This window comes from Anastrepha ludens, chromosome 6 (genome assembly GCF_028408465.1).
Source record: "Anastrepha ludens isolate Willacy chromosome 6, idAnaLude1.1, whole genome shotgun sequence".
Classification (NCBI taxonomy): Eukaryota; Metazoa; Arthropoda; class Insecta; order Diptera; family Tephritidae; genus Anastrepha; species Anastrepha ludens.
In genome coordinates, this window is record NC_071502.1 from 32,789,165 (window position 1) to 32,803,322 (window position 14,158).

General features: G+C 35.9%; 1 protein-coding gene across 1 annotated transcript in view; it reads left to right on the top strand.

The window, feature by feature from the left end:
• Nucleotides 1-14,158, top strand: part of LOC128866252 (diuretic hormone receptor) — a 106,756-nt gene that overhangs the window by 61,047 nt on the left and 31,551 nt on the right. Inside the window, exons 4-5 of the mRNA XM_054106836.1 lie at nt 260-353; nt 7,350-7,443. Coding sequence (XP_053962811.1) covers nt 260-353; nt 7,350-7,443 — 188 coding nt within the window. The remainder of the gene's footprint in view (nt 1-259; nt 354-7,349; nt 7,444-14,158) is intronic.

A 14,158-nucleotide genomic window follows, 5' to 3' on the forward strand; every position in this document is an offset into this window, starting at 1 on the left:
TTTTCTGTGTGGCTATCAGATTTTCAAGACACTTTGCGCTGCTCTTTTACAAGATTTTATACCCACATACATACATTTACACAAATATTCATTACATTTTCTTTATGTAATATTATACTCTTTTTGCATTTCTCTACGCACCATCTCAACGCCTCGGTTCGTGCTGCTGCTATTGATGCCTTTGGTTTCCTTGCCACACTCCAAATTCGCTCCGCGTGCAACCAAAAACCAACTCAAACGAAATGGAAAACGGATGCAGGGAATTACGCTGTTTGCGCAATTCAATTCACGCCAATTTATTTTTTACATATATCATGTCGGCGTTGCTGTGGATACTCACTTTATCCGTGCATGTAAGTACGAATTTTTTTCTAAATTTAAAAAACTCTACAAGTGCAATATATTTGGGTGCATTTTGCATTTATACTCGTACTAAAACATTTATATTCTTAGAAAAAAAAATTTTTTCAGACTATCTTTTTGTAGAAATATCACTAAGAAAAAAGCATAATAAAGGGTATTTTAAAAGTGACGCTTAGATGTCGGTAGTGAATAATTCCCAGACGGTACGTTTTTCTATGTCACCTTTGCCATTTGTCAAGTAGACAGATGCACAATTTTACATGTTACACAATTGCAGTTACTGAAACTTATTATGAAAATATTCGATCTTTAAGCACCTTTAAGAACAACATGTCGCAAAATTCGTATAAATTCTTTGGAAGAAATATAGTAATTGGGTTTTGGAAATATCTCATTGCATAGTTTGAATTCCGTCAAATTGACGGGTTCTGTAAATCTAGCATTAATATGGATATTAAATGAAAGAGGATGTATCCTGCCCTTAAACAAATATTTTGTTTACTTTTCGCCAGAACAAATATATAGGTTTTTAACTTCAAATTAAAGTTTTTTAATTTCAAATTAAAGTTTATGAAATATGATATAATAATTAATTACTAATTTCCAAGTATGTTTATTTTGCTGATAATAAGATTAAACACTTGTTTAAAGTTTAGCAATTCAATTCAACATAATCCGCCAATAAAACAGCAAAATGATATTCACATTTGGGCTAAAAGCGATGCAGAAAAAGCTGACGTGTTTGCCAACCACCTGCAGAAAATCTTTCAACCGCACCGAAAAACAATAAATTTCACTCCGCCATCAACTGCACAAGAGTTCGTTGAAATAAAGCATTTCAGTATAGATGAAGTTGCTACCGAAATTTCCAATTTAAAATTAAGAAAGAGTCCAGGGTTCGATTTAATAACCGCCGAAGTTTTGAGAAATATATCAACTAAGGCGATAATGAAATTGACCTTTATAATGAATGCATGCCTAGATTGGAAATATATACCATTCCAATGGAAAGTATCCGAAATAGTAATGATACCTAAACCAGGCAAAAACCCGAATGAAGTGATATCTTACCGGCCAATCGCTCAGCTTCCAGTAATGGGTAAACTATTCGAAAAGCTGTTCTCCAAACGCTTAAAATCTATAATTGCATGTAGAAACATCATACCCTCACATCAGTTTGGCTTCCGGGAAAAACACTCTACCGTCGAACAAATACACAGGATAACACATACAATAGAAGACGCGCTAGAGAGTAGTAAAATCTGCTCAGCAATATTCCTTGACGTTGCCCAGGCATTTGATAAAGTATGGCACGAAGGACTACTTTGTAAATTAAAAGCCCTTCTTCCGTTGCAGTTCACTGACATTTTGGAATCGTATATATTATTATATAACAAATAGGTACTTTAGAGTAAAGCAAAAGTAGGCGTATTCGGAAATAAAACAAATATTGGCCGGAGAACCACAAGGCAGCATATTCGGCCCAGTACTGTACCTACTCTATACCGCAGACCTGCCAGTACCGAAAATGTGCAAAGTAGCTACATTCGCTGACGAACCGTGCATCTTAGCTGTTGGATCAACTGAAAACGAATCCATCCAGAAACTGCAGAAGTCCATTGATGAAGTAGTCACATGGACTGAAAATTGGAACATAAAGCTAAATGAAACCAAATCAGTTCACGTGGATTTTACTAATAAAAAAATTATCTACAAACCAGTTCATATTTTGTCAGCAATAGTGCCAAATGCTAATAGTGCAAAGTATCTAGGCATGACTTTAGATGTAAAGCTCAAGTGGAAAGAGCACGTGAAAATCAAAGCCGCTGAGCTGAATCTAAAGACGCAAAAACTCCAATGGCTAATTGGCAGAAACTCTGAGCTATCAACTCAAAATAAACTCCTTATTTACAACCAAGTGCTAAAGCCGGTGTGGACCTATGGTCTCCAATTATGGGGATGTACTGCAAAGACCAACATCGACATTATACAGCGCCTCCAAAATAGAGTAATCAGGGGAATCGTTAAAGCTCCCTCCTGGTACGTGCATAATGAAGATCTGCACAAGGGTTTAAATTTAAAAACCGTCTCAGACACAGCCACTCTCTGTGCAGTTAAGCATGTTCAAAAGTAAAAAAAAATACATTAACGCAGAAGCTTCCGTACTAAGCTATGAAGCAACTTTAAAAAGACGATTAAAAAGAAAGAAACCCCAAGGCTTAGTTGTCAATATTGTTTAAGCTACACTTCAAATTGTGAAATGAAAATTACTTATTATATTAGTTTTATACTAGGTGTAATCTTTATGGAATGTAAATAAAAATTTATAACATTTCAATAAAAAACCAAAAAAAAAAATTGCAGTAATCACAAAATAAAACTTTGTTTGCAATCGCAGTAAACGCAGAATAAAACTTTTCTTTTCTTGTATAATTATTATTTATTTTAAAATAAATATTGTATTTAAAATTCAAAATCCTTAAAACCCTCAAATAAGTTTATGATAATGAACACCAATACATCACCTTCTTCAGGTTGAAGATAATACAGGAAGTCCGGTAAATAAACGTCATTATCGGCGAATAATGGAGGTCACAGAAGATTCTGATGATAGCAATTTAGAAGATGAGGAGAACTTACCTATTTCTCGTTGCAGAAACCGCAGAGGAAATTATGTTAGAACGAGTATTGACAAAAAGGAGATTTTGATAAAATGCTATGAAGATGGTAAAGCTATTACAGAGTCAGCAGAACTAGCTGGAATTAATTAAGGTACAGCCACTTCTATAATTAGAAGGATGGATGTGAGATTATTAGATGAAATCGTGGTGACGAAAGAAATTTTAAAGTGATGATATTTTAAACTAAACTATTACTTTAAAATAGATAAAACAAGAATAGTTTGCAAATAAAAACGTCAATATGACCACAACAATGGTATTTAAGGCATTCGAAGCCTTAAAAATAACCTGGACCATTTAAACTCCAAATCAACAACTGACCAACGCAAAAATGATGCACTACATTTGTCACAAAATGCTCCACAAGCACTTGAGAAAGTATTTTTTATTGATGAATCCGGTTTCAACAATCATCTTCGCAGAAATAAAGCTCGACCGAGGATAAATACTTCAGCCTATGCAATACATAGTTCCAACAACAAGAGGAAGAAATGTTTCATTAATTTTCGCCATGAGTTTAAATGGTATTATAAAGCGTTTTTCAATAGGTGCGCTTCAACTTTTTTCCGATAGGGAGGGCGAACGACGCAATATTTTTTATTTTTCGCTTGTCATTCGTAAACTTCATTAGTATACATTTCATCATGGAACGCTACACACTTGAGCAACGATTGCAAATCGTGCAAATTTTTTATGAAAATAATCGTTCTTTTGCTGCTACTTTAATCCAGATTTTTTCCAAAAAATCAACTGCAGTGATGAAGCTAACTTTTGGCTCAATGGCTTTGTCAACAAGCAAAATATGCGTTACTGGGCAGAAAGCAATCCACACGTGATTCATGAGGCACCGTTGCATCCCGAAAAAATCACTGTTTGGTGCGGTTTACATGCCGGCGGCGTAATTGGCCCATATTTTTTCGTTGTCGAGAACGATCGCCACGTTACTGTGAATGGAAATCGATACCGCGATATGATAAACGATTATTTTTGGCCGCAATTGAATGGTATGGACTTAGACGACATGTGGTTTCAACAGGACGGAGACACAAGCCACACAGCACACGCTACAATTGATTTGTTGAAGAGTAAGTTCGATGAGCGCATTATTTCCAGAAATGGACCGGTCGAATGGCCGCCGCGCTCGTGTGATTTGACGCCTCTAGACTATTTTCTGTGGGGTTATGTGAAGTCATTGGTCTACAGTAACAAGCCGGCGACGATTTGTGAGCTCAGAGCCAATATTGAACGCGAAATTGCTGGAATTTGGGTTCAACGATTGGACTTCGTAAAACGTGCACGCGGTGGTCATGCAAAAGAAATCGAATTGCATACTTAAATGTATATGTTCAAACTCAATAATAAAAAAAAAAATGAGTTAAAAAAGTCAAACCGTTTGTTTTTTATTAAAAAAAAAGTTGAAGCGCTCTTGCTGAAAAACGCTTTACATTCTCAAGAAATTTCTAACTCAACAGTAGAGTCAAATGTTTTTATTACATTTCTTGATGGATTATTTAATAAACTTGCTGAAAGTAACATCGTAGAATCATGGTTGGTTCTGAAGAATGTCAGAATCCATAATACTCGGGAAGTACACGAAAAGATTAGTGAGACTAATAATACGTTAATTTTCTTTAGCCCCCATTTTAAATCCTATAGAAAAGGTATTTTCAAAAATAAAATTGTCTGCACGAAATTTGCTGGCCGATCCACAAAATAATCAAAATTTGGTACAGATTATTGAAGAATCGATGACCACTGTTACTTCTAACGATTGCAACAATTATTACATTGACATGTCTAGGAAACTACCGCTGGCTGTATCAGAACAACCTTCGCATTAAATGCTTTGTCCAAATTGCTTTATTTAACTTTTTCTGATTCTTATTCTTGTTAGTATTCATTTTTACTGTAAATATTCAATATAACATTAATAAATTTTAATTTTAAATTAAACGTCTTTAATTTGAATTTAAAAAAATTTAATTTGAAGCAAAAAAAGTTTAATTTGTTTTAAAAAAATTTAATTTGAAATTAAAAAACTTTAATTTTAGGTTAAAAACCTATAGAAAACAAGGCATTTGAAAAATTTAGCCTTAATTAGCCTTGAAACTTTGCAACATTATAATTTAAATAAAAATATATACAATATTAAAGGTGTATACTTAAACATATATGTAATAAAACAATACCTCAACTTCTCTTCTAGTTGCTAATATATTTTATTAAAACGCAAACAAATAGTTGAACTCTTCCCAAATGAAGTAAAGTATACGCAGTGGATACCTCTTTTATGTTTTCCTCTCTGAAATAGTAAAGTCATTTAAAAAGTTAAATGGATGTAAAAATGTGAGGCTGAATATGCAGAATTATTTAAATCTATGGTTTCAGGTACAAAATTACTTAATCTTTGTGGCACGGTGTATCAATGGAGAGTAGCAAACGCCCAATCATCCTGAATTGGATCAATGGATTCCTGAACATTTGACGAACATCTAATTGTCAGATATTTGTGGGCTAAAAAAAAATTATATAAATAAAACTAATCTGTGCGAAATATTTAAAAGCAATTAAGCACTTAGCGGTTTTAAACATTTTTTGAATTAATACAGGGTGCGACATCTTTTATGTCGGTATACAAACGCTGAATAACTTTGCTATTTACCAACCGATTACTTCAACATACATGTTTTCGATACGTCAATTCAGTACAATTTCAACAATGGATCGCTTTACACCGTAACAACGCGCTGAAATAGTGACGCTACGCATCGAAAATAGTCGTTCTATTCTTCGAACTCAACGCGCATATCGCAAAAAGTATCGCGGCAAACAGGTACCGTCTGACAATATTATTCCTCGTTTGGTGTCGAATTTTTTTTGAGCACGGGACAGTAGGAGGTTGTAAACATGCCGTTCATCAACGACCAAGACGTTCCAATAAACTTGTTGAAGCAGTGAGGGAGAGCGTTGCCCATGAGCCAACTGAGCCGCGTCGTCGTCGCACTCAGCATTTTGGCATCAGTGAAACCGCAATGCGGCGTATTTTAAAAGATGATTTAAATTTGTTTCCGTATAAAGTACAATTGACACAAAGAATGTTGCCGACAGACCATTCACGTTGCTTGGAATACGGCCAAACAGTCGCTCGAATGGTTGACACTGAACCCAATTTTTGGAAGCAAATTTTAATGGATGACAAGGTACATTTTAATCTCTCTGGCAGCGTGAATAAACAAAATTGCCGTGTTTGGGGAACTGAGAATCCACACGAGATCCATGAAACGCCATTGCATGACCGGAAAGTTACAATTTGAGCCGGCATTTGCGCCAAAACCATTAGTGGGCAATACTTTTACCGAGAAAACGAAACGGTCGATGGAAACCGATATCGATGGATATTGGCTCATTATGTCTGCCCGAAAATGCGTGGGAAAGGTTTAGACGGTTACTGGTTTCAACAAGACGGTGCACCATGCTACACTGCGAATGCAACAATTGAATTTCTGCAACGAAAATTCCCGGGACGTCTAGTGTCAAAAAGAGGCGACATCGACTGGCCCCCTCAGATCACCTGACTTAACCCCCCCCGGACCTTTTTTTGTGGGGTTATCTGAAAAGTAAAGTTTACGTCAACAAGCCGCAGACTATTGACCAGCTTAAGGCGTTTGCCTTCGGCCCGCAGAAAAAAAATCGCGTTTGTGATTGCTAATAAAGGTGGCCACTTGATTGATACTGTATTCAAAAAATAGTTTTAATAAATTGTAAATAACTAAACCAAATAAAAATAACTCACTTATACAAATCCATTTTTTTTTTTCAAAATTATTCAATGTTTTCATACCGACATAAAAGATGGCGCACCCTGTATTAATCCCAACTTTATTTCGAATTTTGAAAATTTTCCACCAAAATATATATAAAATAATAATATTGCGTCTTTAGACGTATTTAAGTCGAAAATAATAGTACAGAGATGTGTGAAAAAAATTACAAATGAAGCGGGGCTTAATAAAGGTGAAGTAGAATTGGCTCTCTCTCAGTCCAAATTGTAGAAAGTTGTGAGCTTAAGTTTTTGACCTACAAAATCTAATTCAAAAACCTACAAAATCAAATTAACTCAAGAATTAAAAGCTTCAGTTAGCATCGATACTTTGTCCCGAAATCCGTTTTTACTCTCGATTGGTAAATTTTGGTTTATATTATAAGTATCCGATCCACAATTAAAATCCATTGTTAAAATAATTTTTACAAAGAAAATAACGAGTAGCAAATTCTTTTAATAAGTTTCATTTTTATTCAATACAGATTTCTATACGCACAGGTTTAGGGGGATGCGTGGTCCTGGTAACGCTTTTCCATTTCTTCACTCTAACTAATTTCTTCTGGATGCTGGTTGAAGGTAAGTTTAAAACTCAATTAGTAAATGTATGTACTATATAATAAGAAATTTTTGCCTCTTCACGGTGCTAAATTGCGTGTACAGGGTGTTTCATCTGTACTTGTTACATAAAAGCTTTGAAAAAATTCACAGTTGATGTTCGACTTTCTTCTTCTATAACCTTTTAGAAATGTCTTCGCAGTATAATTTTAACCATGAAGCGATAGACAGTCGCATAACGCACTGAAATCGTTAAATAATCGTTTGGCAATAACTCTTCGAATATCTTAACTCAGCTTATTAACGCATCATGAGTGATGAAGCGCATTTTATTCTCAGTGAAGGGATAAGCAACCAAATCTGAGGCTCTGAAAATACTCGATTCGTGCTTGCACAATCTGAGCGTTATATTAAAGTCACTGTTTGGTGTGGTGCGTGTACTACGAGGCTGACAAAGGCTGTACCGTAACTGTGAATGGTGACCGATATCGATCCATCAGCCATTCGTCGAGAAAAATCAGTTGGATGATTATTGGTTCCAGAAGGCCGGCACATTATATAATATTATATGGTGGGGCAGGCGATGAATTTATATGACAAGACATCTTCCCTCGGTGGTTCATTTTATCAACGGTGACTTCGATTAGCCTCCTCGCTCACCCGATGTGGCGTCCCCGGAATTTTTTCTAAATATAGAAAAAAGAGTCCAAATGTGCGTCAGTGGAAACGGTGGCCATCTTCCCTATAGTTTTTACGATAATTGAGCCAATAAATTTAAATAATACTTAAAAAAAGAAAATCTGTATGAAAGCATTTATCACTAAATTATTCACAGTTCTTTTGTGGAAAGTATGGATGGAACCCATAATTCTTATGAACAGCGTATATAAAATATTCTCATATATTTTAAACGTTGGACTTAAACCGCATGCTAAACGCCTAATTGGTAACTACTGGTATTGAAGATTTTAAGTGTGGTTTTTAGTGACAGGGTGCGAGATCGCCACAGTTCGTGCTTTACAAATACGACCTGGGATATCTGCAACTGCGCCACCATCTTTAGTGATTTGGCTACCGAGGTAGCAGAACTCATCCACATCCTCGATAATGATGGTAGTAAGTACGATAGGATATGTGTTTGTTGTTTGTATTCTCATAAGTTTAGTTTTTGTGAAGTTAATTTTAAGGCCAACTGCGCGTGCACTCTTTTCTGGTTGGCGAAGTTTAGATGTCGTCAGCGTAATAGAGGTCGCTAAGTTTCAGGTTTAGCCCCCATTGCAGTCTTTCTGGAACTTCTCTTTGGGCAATCACCTAAAGACCCACCTTCTACAAAGGAGAACGAAGATTTCTCTGTACCGCTCAGCTATTATTCCAACCTTGTTCTATGGTAGTGAAACCTGCTCACTCAAAGATGGGGATAAACAGAAGTTGCTGACCTTTGAAAGAAGAGTTCTGCAAAAAATCTTTGGCGTAATATGCGATACAGGCGAATGGCGAACGCGATACAATCATGAACTCGAAAAACTATACGTGCACACGTTGATGGACACTGTGATGGGTAGGACACATATTACGGGCTAACACGGACGATTCCACCCCAACAAATACTCTTTTGAAAGTGCCACAGACATAGAAGATGGGGTCGCCCTCCACTCAGATTGATTGACAGTGTAGATGAAGACGCAGATTTTTTGAGATAACGGGCATGGAAGATGCAGGCACGAAACCGAGACAATTGGAGACAAATGCTGCAGCAGGCGAAGACCCGACCAGCCAACAATGATGCTTTTTTTTTTTATATTTTTTATTACAAACATAGATGCAATATAAAATATGGTACATAACACTGTTTGTTGACACTGCAATTAGTTACACATAAACTAACGAGCAGTACAGTTTTAATAACATAAAGAGAATTTTGTGAAGAGATTTTCATAGTCCCTTCCTTAAGTTAACAGTCGTCATGCCAGATCATGCGGTTTGATTCGATGGAGTCGTCGGGTTAGGCCTGATGTGTTGAGGAGTTTGTTAGCTTTCTCATTCACGTGCCTTTGAAGCTTGAGGGAGTGGGCTTCTGCTTGTTTTTTAATATCTTCAGCGACTGTAGGCATCTTGAGATCACGATGAATATCTTTATTCCGAACGAACCATGGTGAGTTGAGTATATCTTGAAGAATTTTATTCTGGAGTCGTTGAAGTATATTTATATTACTTTGACTGGCGCAACCCCATAGTTGCGCGCCATAGGACCACACAGTCTTTATAATTTGTTTACCTATATATAGATATTTTGTTATATATGGATAGCTTTGATCTTCGTTCAATTAGCCATTTCATTTTTATTACCTTCAGATGGATTTCATGCCGTTTAAGTTTTATGCTCCTTCCATCGAAGCTTAGCATCGATAGTTATGCCAAGGTATTTTGCAGTGTTTGCATGTAGAATTTCGGCACCTAGCAGTATTATTGGATACAAATTCACTTTTATGTTGGTGAAGTTTACATGAACTGATTTGGCATTGTTCAATTTTATGCGTCAAGTGTTCTTTCGTCCATTCTTCAATAGCGTTTGTTGCAATTCGAAGTTTGGCTGCAGCTTCTTCAGCACTTTTTCCAATTGCTAGGACAGCAGTGTCGTCGGCAAAAGTGGCGCTGAAGCTATTCGGGGGTATCGGCAATGATATCGATGATGATACATTTTTTTTCTTACGTTAAGTCTATATAAAGTTGCTGCGGGGCTCGTATGTCTAGATTGTTTCTGCACCTGCTGATCGAATTAACTTTGATTAATTTGTTTTCAATTTTCTTACTCATCTGAGGTTTCATAAGGTTTCACTTTTTTACAGTGAATGGAATAGAAAACAATAAACTCGAGCGTTCCACTCAACACTCAAATTATTAAGTTGTAGACAATAGCGCCTATAAATATTTTCCTTGCGAAACGTAAAGAGGTTTAACTTTTTGGTATATTCTTTTATTGGATATTTGATTGTGTGACTTACGGGGATAAACTACTTACTCATGTGAAAATAATGAAGAAACTTAACCAAAGAAAAATCGCACGAGTATTTGATTTGCAATTTTTACACATACACATACATATACAGTGCACTCGCGGTAACTCGAATAGCCGCTAAGTCGAACGACGTGCTAACTCGAACACATTTTTTCCCCTATTGACTTCTTTGTAACTCGAACAATAAAAAAGCGCTATAACTCGAACAAAAAAACAAATTTATTTGTACACACATTCTTTTCAAACATGTACATTTTGTACATACATACATATGTAATAGTATATGTATATAAATTATATGTATACTAGTGTATTGTCCATATGAATATTTCGGCGTTAATATCCCGTTAGTTTTATGGGAACAACATCTTGCATTGACCAAATTGCTTTAAATTTGTCATTTGTAGTGTAACAGTGCACGTGAGTAATGGATCGTAAAAGGTTGAAGTGTTTAACATTAAAAGAGAGGGCTGAAGTCCTTAACAAAATTAAACGTGGACGTAGTGTTACTTCTCTAGCGAAGGAATATGGGGTAGCCAAGTCCACCATAAGTCTTATAAAAAAGAAAGATAAGGCAATTTATGGCTTGCACTAACGCTACCGGCAACCATATGCTTAAACTTCTCGTTATTGACAAAGCAAGAAATCCTCGTATTTTCAAAAATTTTAACTGTCCGGTGGAGTACGAAAATTCCAAATCAGCCTGGATGACTTCGGCGATTTTCAAAGACTGGTTTCATAACTCGTTCGTGCCGCAGGTAAAATCCAGATTCATTAAAACAATTTTTTTAACCAAGTTAAATGACTTTAATATTTAGGTAAGAAAATATTTGAAAGATGGGGGACTACCTGAGAAGGTTCTTCTTCTAATTGATAATGCCCCATCACATCCCAACGAAATCGAATTAAAGTCCGAGGATGGTTTAATTTTAACCATGTTTATGGCGCCGAATGTGACACCATTGATCCAGCCAATGGACCAAAATGTAATTCGTATAACGAAACTATACTACAGAAATTTTCTACTGGCTTCCATTTTCAACAATCGATCGAAAAATCGATATCGATGACTGTTTTTTTAACATAGCACACTCAATTGATAAGTCGAACAAATTCGATAAATCGAACAGCGCCTGTTTTAATTAGTTCGAGTTATCGCGAGTGCACTGTATATCACATCCCCATACACAATACACATATATATGGACATGTGTGTACAAGCAAAAAAACAAAAGCAAAATCGAATTGAATTATTGCATATAACTGATTACTTTTACAAATATATTTAGAGCTACAAACACAAATGCACAACTAACTAAATTACATAACAGAACACAATAAAGACACATACACACACACACACAAATGTAGATGTACAGCGAATGCTATAATCCCATTAAACACTGACTGCTCTCCAATTCCACTTCGTATCCTATTGTATCATTTGTTTGCAGACACTCACACATACACACAAGACGACATATGCATGCAAGCTTACCTCACACCACAGACCGACGGCCATTCGCAATCTTGTTTTCATAGCAACACCTCACGTGCACTGTGGTTCAAAAGTGTCACTACTCGTATCAAGGAAGCGAATGAGACTTTTTGGGATAAAATATTCAATTTTTGTGAAAACAATTATAGTATTGCTCCGGGGCTCGTATACATTTTATTAAGCGCGAGGAATATTGTCGGGACTGTCTTGGTTACACAGGCCCAACATTTTGTTTTGTTATGGAGTAAGTAAGAAACACCTTTAAGGAAAAATTATATAAAAAATCAACGGAATTTTTCAACAATTTCAAACTTTCACTTTATTCTGCTAAAATACAATAATATGCTGTAAAACTGCATAGCAAAAATCTCTCTAGAAACTCTAGTTAAAAACCATTAAAAACATTAATAGTACAATAATTTTATGCAAAAATTGGAAAATTTAATTTATATTGTTTTTGTCAGACATTCAGCTATAATTTTATTAAAAACAAATAATGAACATTAAAAAATCAAAATAGGAAAAACTGGTCAAAATACTGTACTGTTATCATTTGCTACGAAATTGCATACATAGATTCTTTTTGAAATTTTTGAAATTGAAATGGAGCCAAGAAGCATCGAGAAATGCACTAGCTCTTAAAACACTCTGGCTAAACAGCCCATTGTATTCAAAGCTCTGGAAAGTGAAAGGATAGATAGTCCAGGAGGAATGGAGAGAAGTGACAGAGAGAAAGAGACCAGATAGAATAGAGAAAGAGACAGAGATGGATAATCCTGCAAGAAAGAGACAAGATAGAATAGAAAAAGAGACAGACATAGCTAGTCATACTCCTTGGCAAATCTAAAGATATCCGTCAGCTTTAGAGAACGAACTTTACTCATTCTCATGACATCGGAACCCGAATTCGTAGCCTTGCTCCACCAAAGGCAGGACACTCACAGAGAAAATTTTCAATGCTATCCACCTCCTCTAAGCAAGACAGGCAAATCGGGTCCTCAATGACACCCATGGTGGTCATATGCTGCCTCCATGAACTGCGCACTGTAATAATACCCACCATCAACCGAACGCCAGTCCAACCAAGTTGTAGAAGAAAGTTCGACAGTTTTTAGTTCGGGCTTGTCACAAAACACTTTGCTCTTCTGCGGCGTTCTAGACCAGACCATCGCTCTTTAAATCGCATATATAATCGCTTATCCAAATCATGATTCCTGTTGGAATTGTCCTCTGGTCACTGTGAAGTATCCGCTGATCTGCAGAGGGCCAATTCATTAGCAATTTCATTTCCTTGAACACCGCGGTTCCCTGGAACCCGTCTTGTAACAGAACTAAGCTTCCTCTTACATTCTTGAACAATCTTTGAGATTTGAGAGAGCCTTCGGGGCAGCCTGTGTGTCACTAAAGACTCTAATCTGTTTCCCGTTCTATCTCTTCTCAACTATTCATTCAGCTACTCTCAGAATGTTAAAAATTTCTGTTTGAAAAACAGTTGCCATTCCTCCCATAGCGTAATGATGTTTATTACCATCCTTTAAGTTGCATCCGGCTCTAGCACCTATTTCATTCTTGGGCCCATCGGTAAAGAAAATTTACTTCGAATTTCTTTGAATGCACTCTGGATTACTCAATTGCTCACGCAAATTTGACATCAAATACAAAGATAGTTTCTAAAAAGTCCGATAAAAAAGTCTGAATTTTGAAGTTTGTTTTTCTTAACTTTCCAAATTTTTGAATATTTTCAACAAAGTTTGAAACTAAAGGGCTTTCCAATAACACGTGTAATTTTGAATAGCCCGATATTTCGGTAGATGTCACTTTTGAAGCTGTCATTTTTTGATATTTGACAAGTAGAAACTACGCCATTAATAAATATATTAATAAAAATGGAACGATATACATACGCTTAAACAACGAATTGAAATTATTAAAATTTCTTACAATTTAAAAATGGTGAAAATTTGGCAGAGACGGTTCGTAAAACTCGAACATTTTTAAGTCACTGCGAAGTACCTTGTCGGACCGCAATACAGAAATTGGTGAAAAAATTCGAGCTGTTGGGACGACTTTGTGATGTGAAAAATAAAACTCGTGCACGTCGCTCAAGAAAAGCCGAAAATATTGCTGTTGTAGCCGAAAGTGTTGAAGAAATCCCAGGTTTGTCCATTCCTCGTCGTTCTTTGGAATTAAGCATTTCACAAACGTCATTACACCGTATTTTG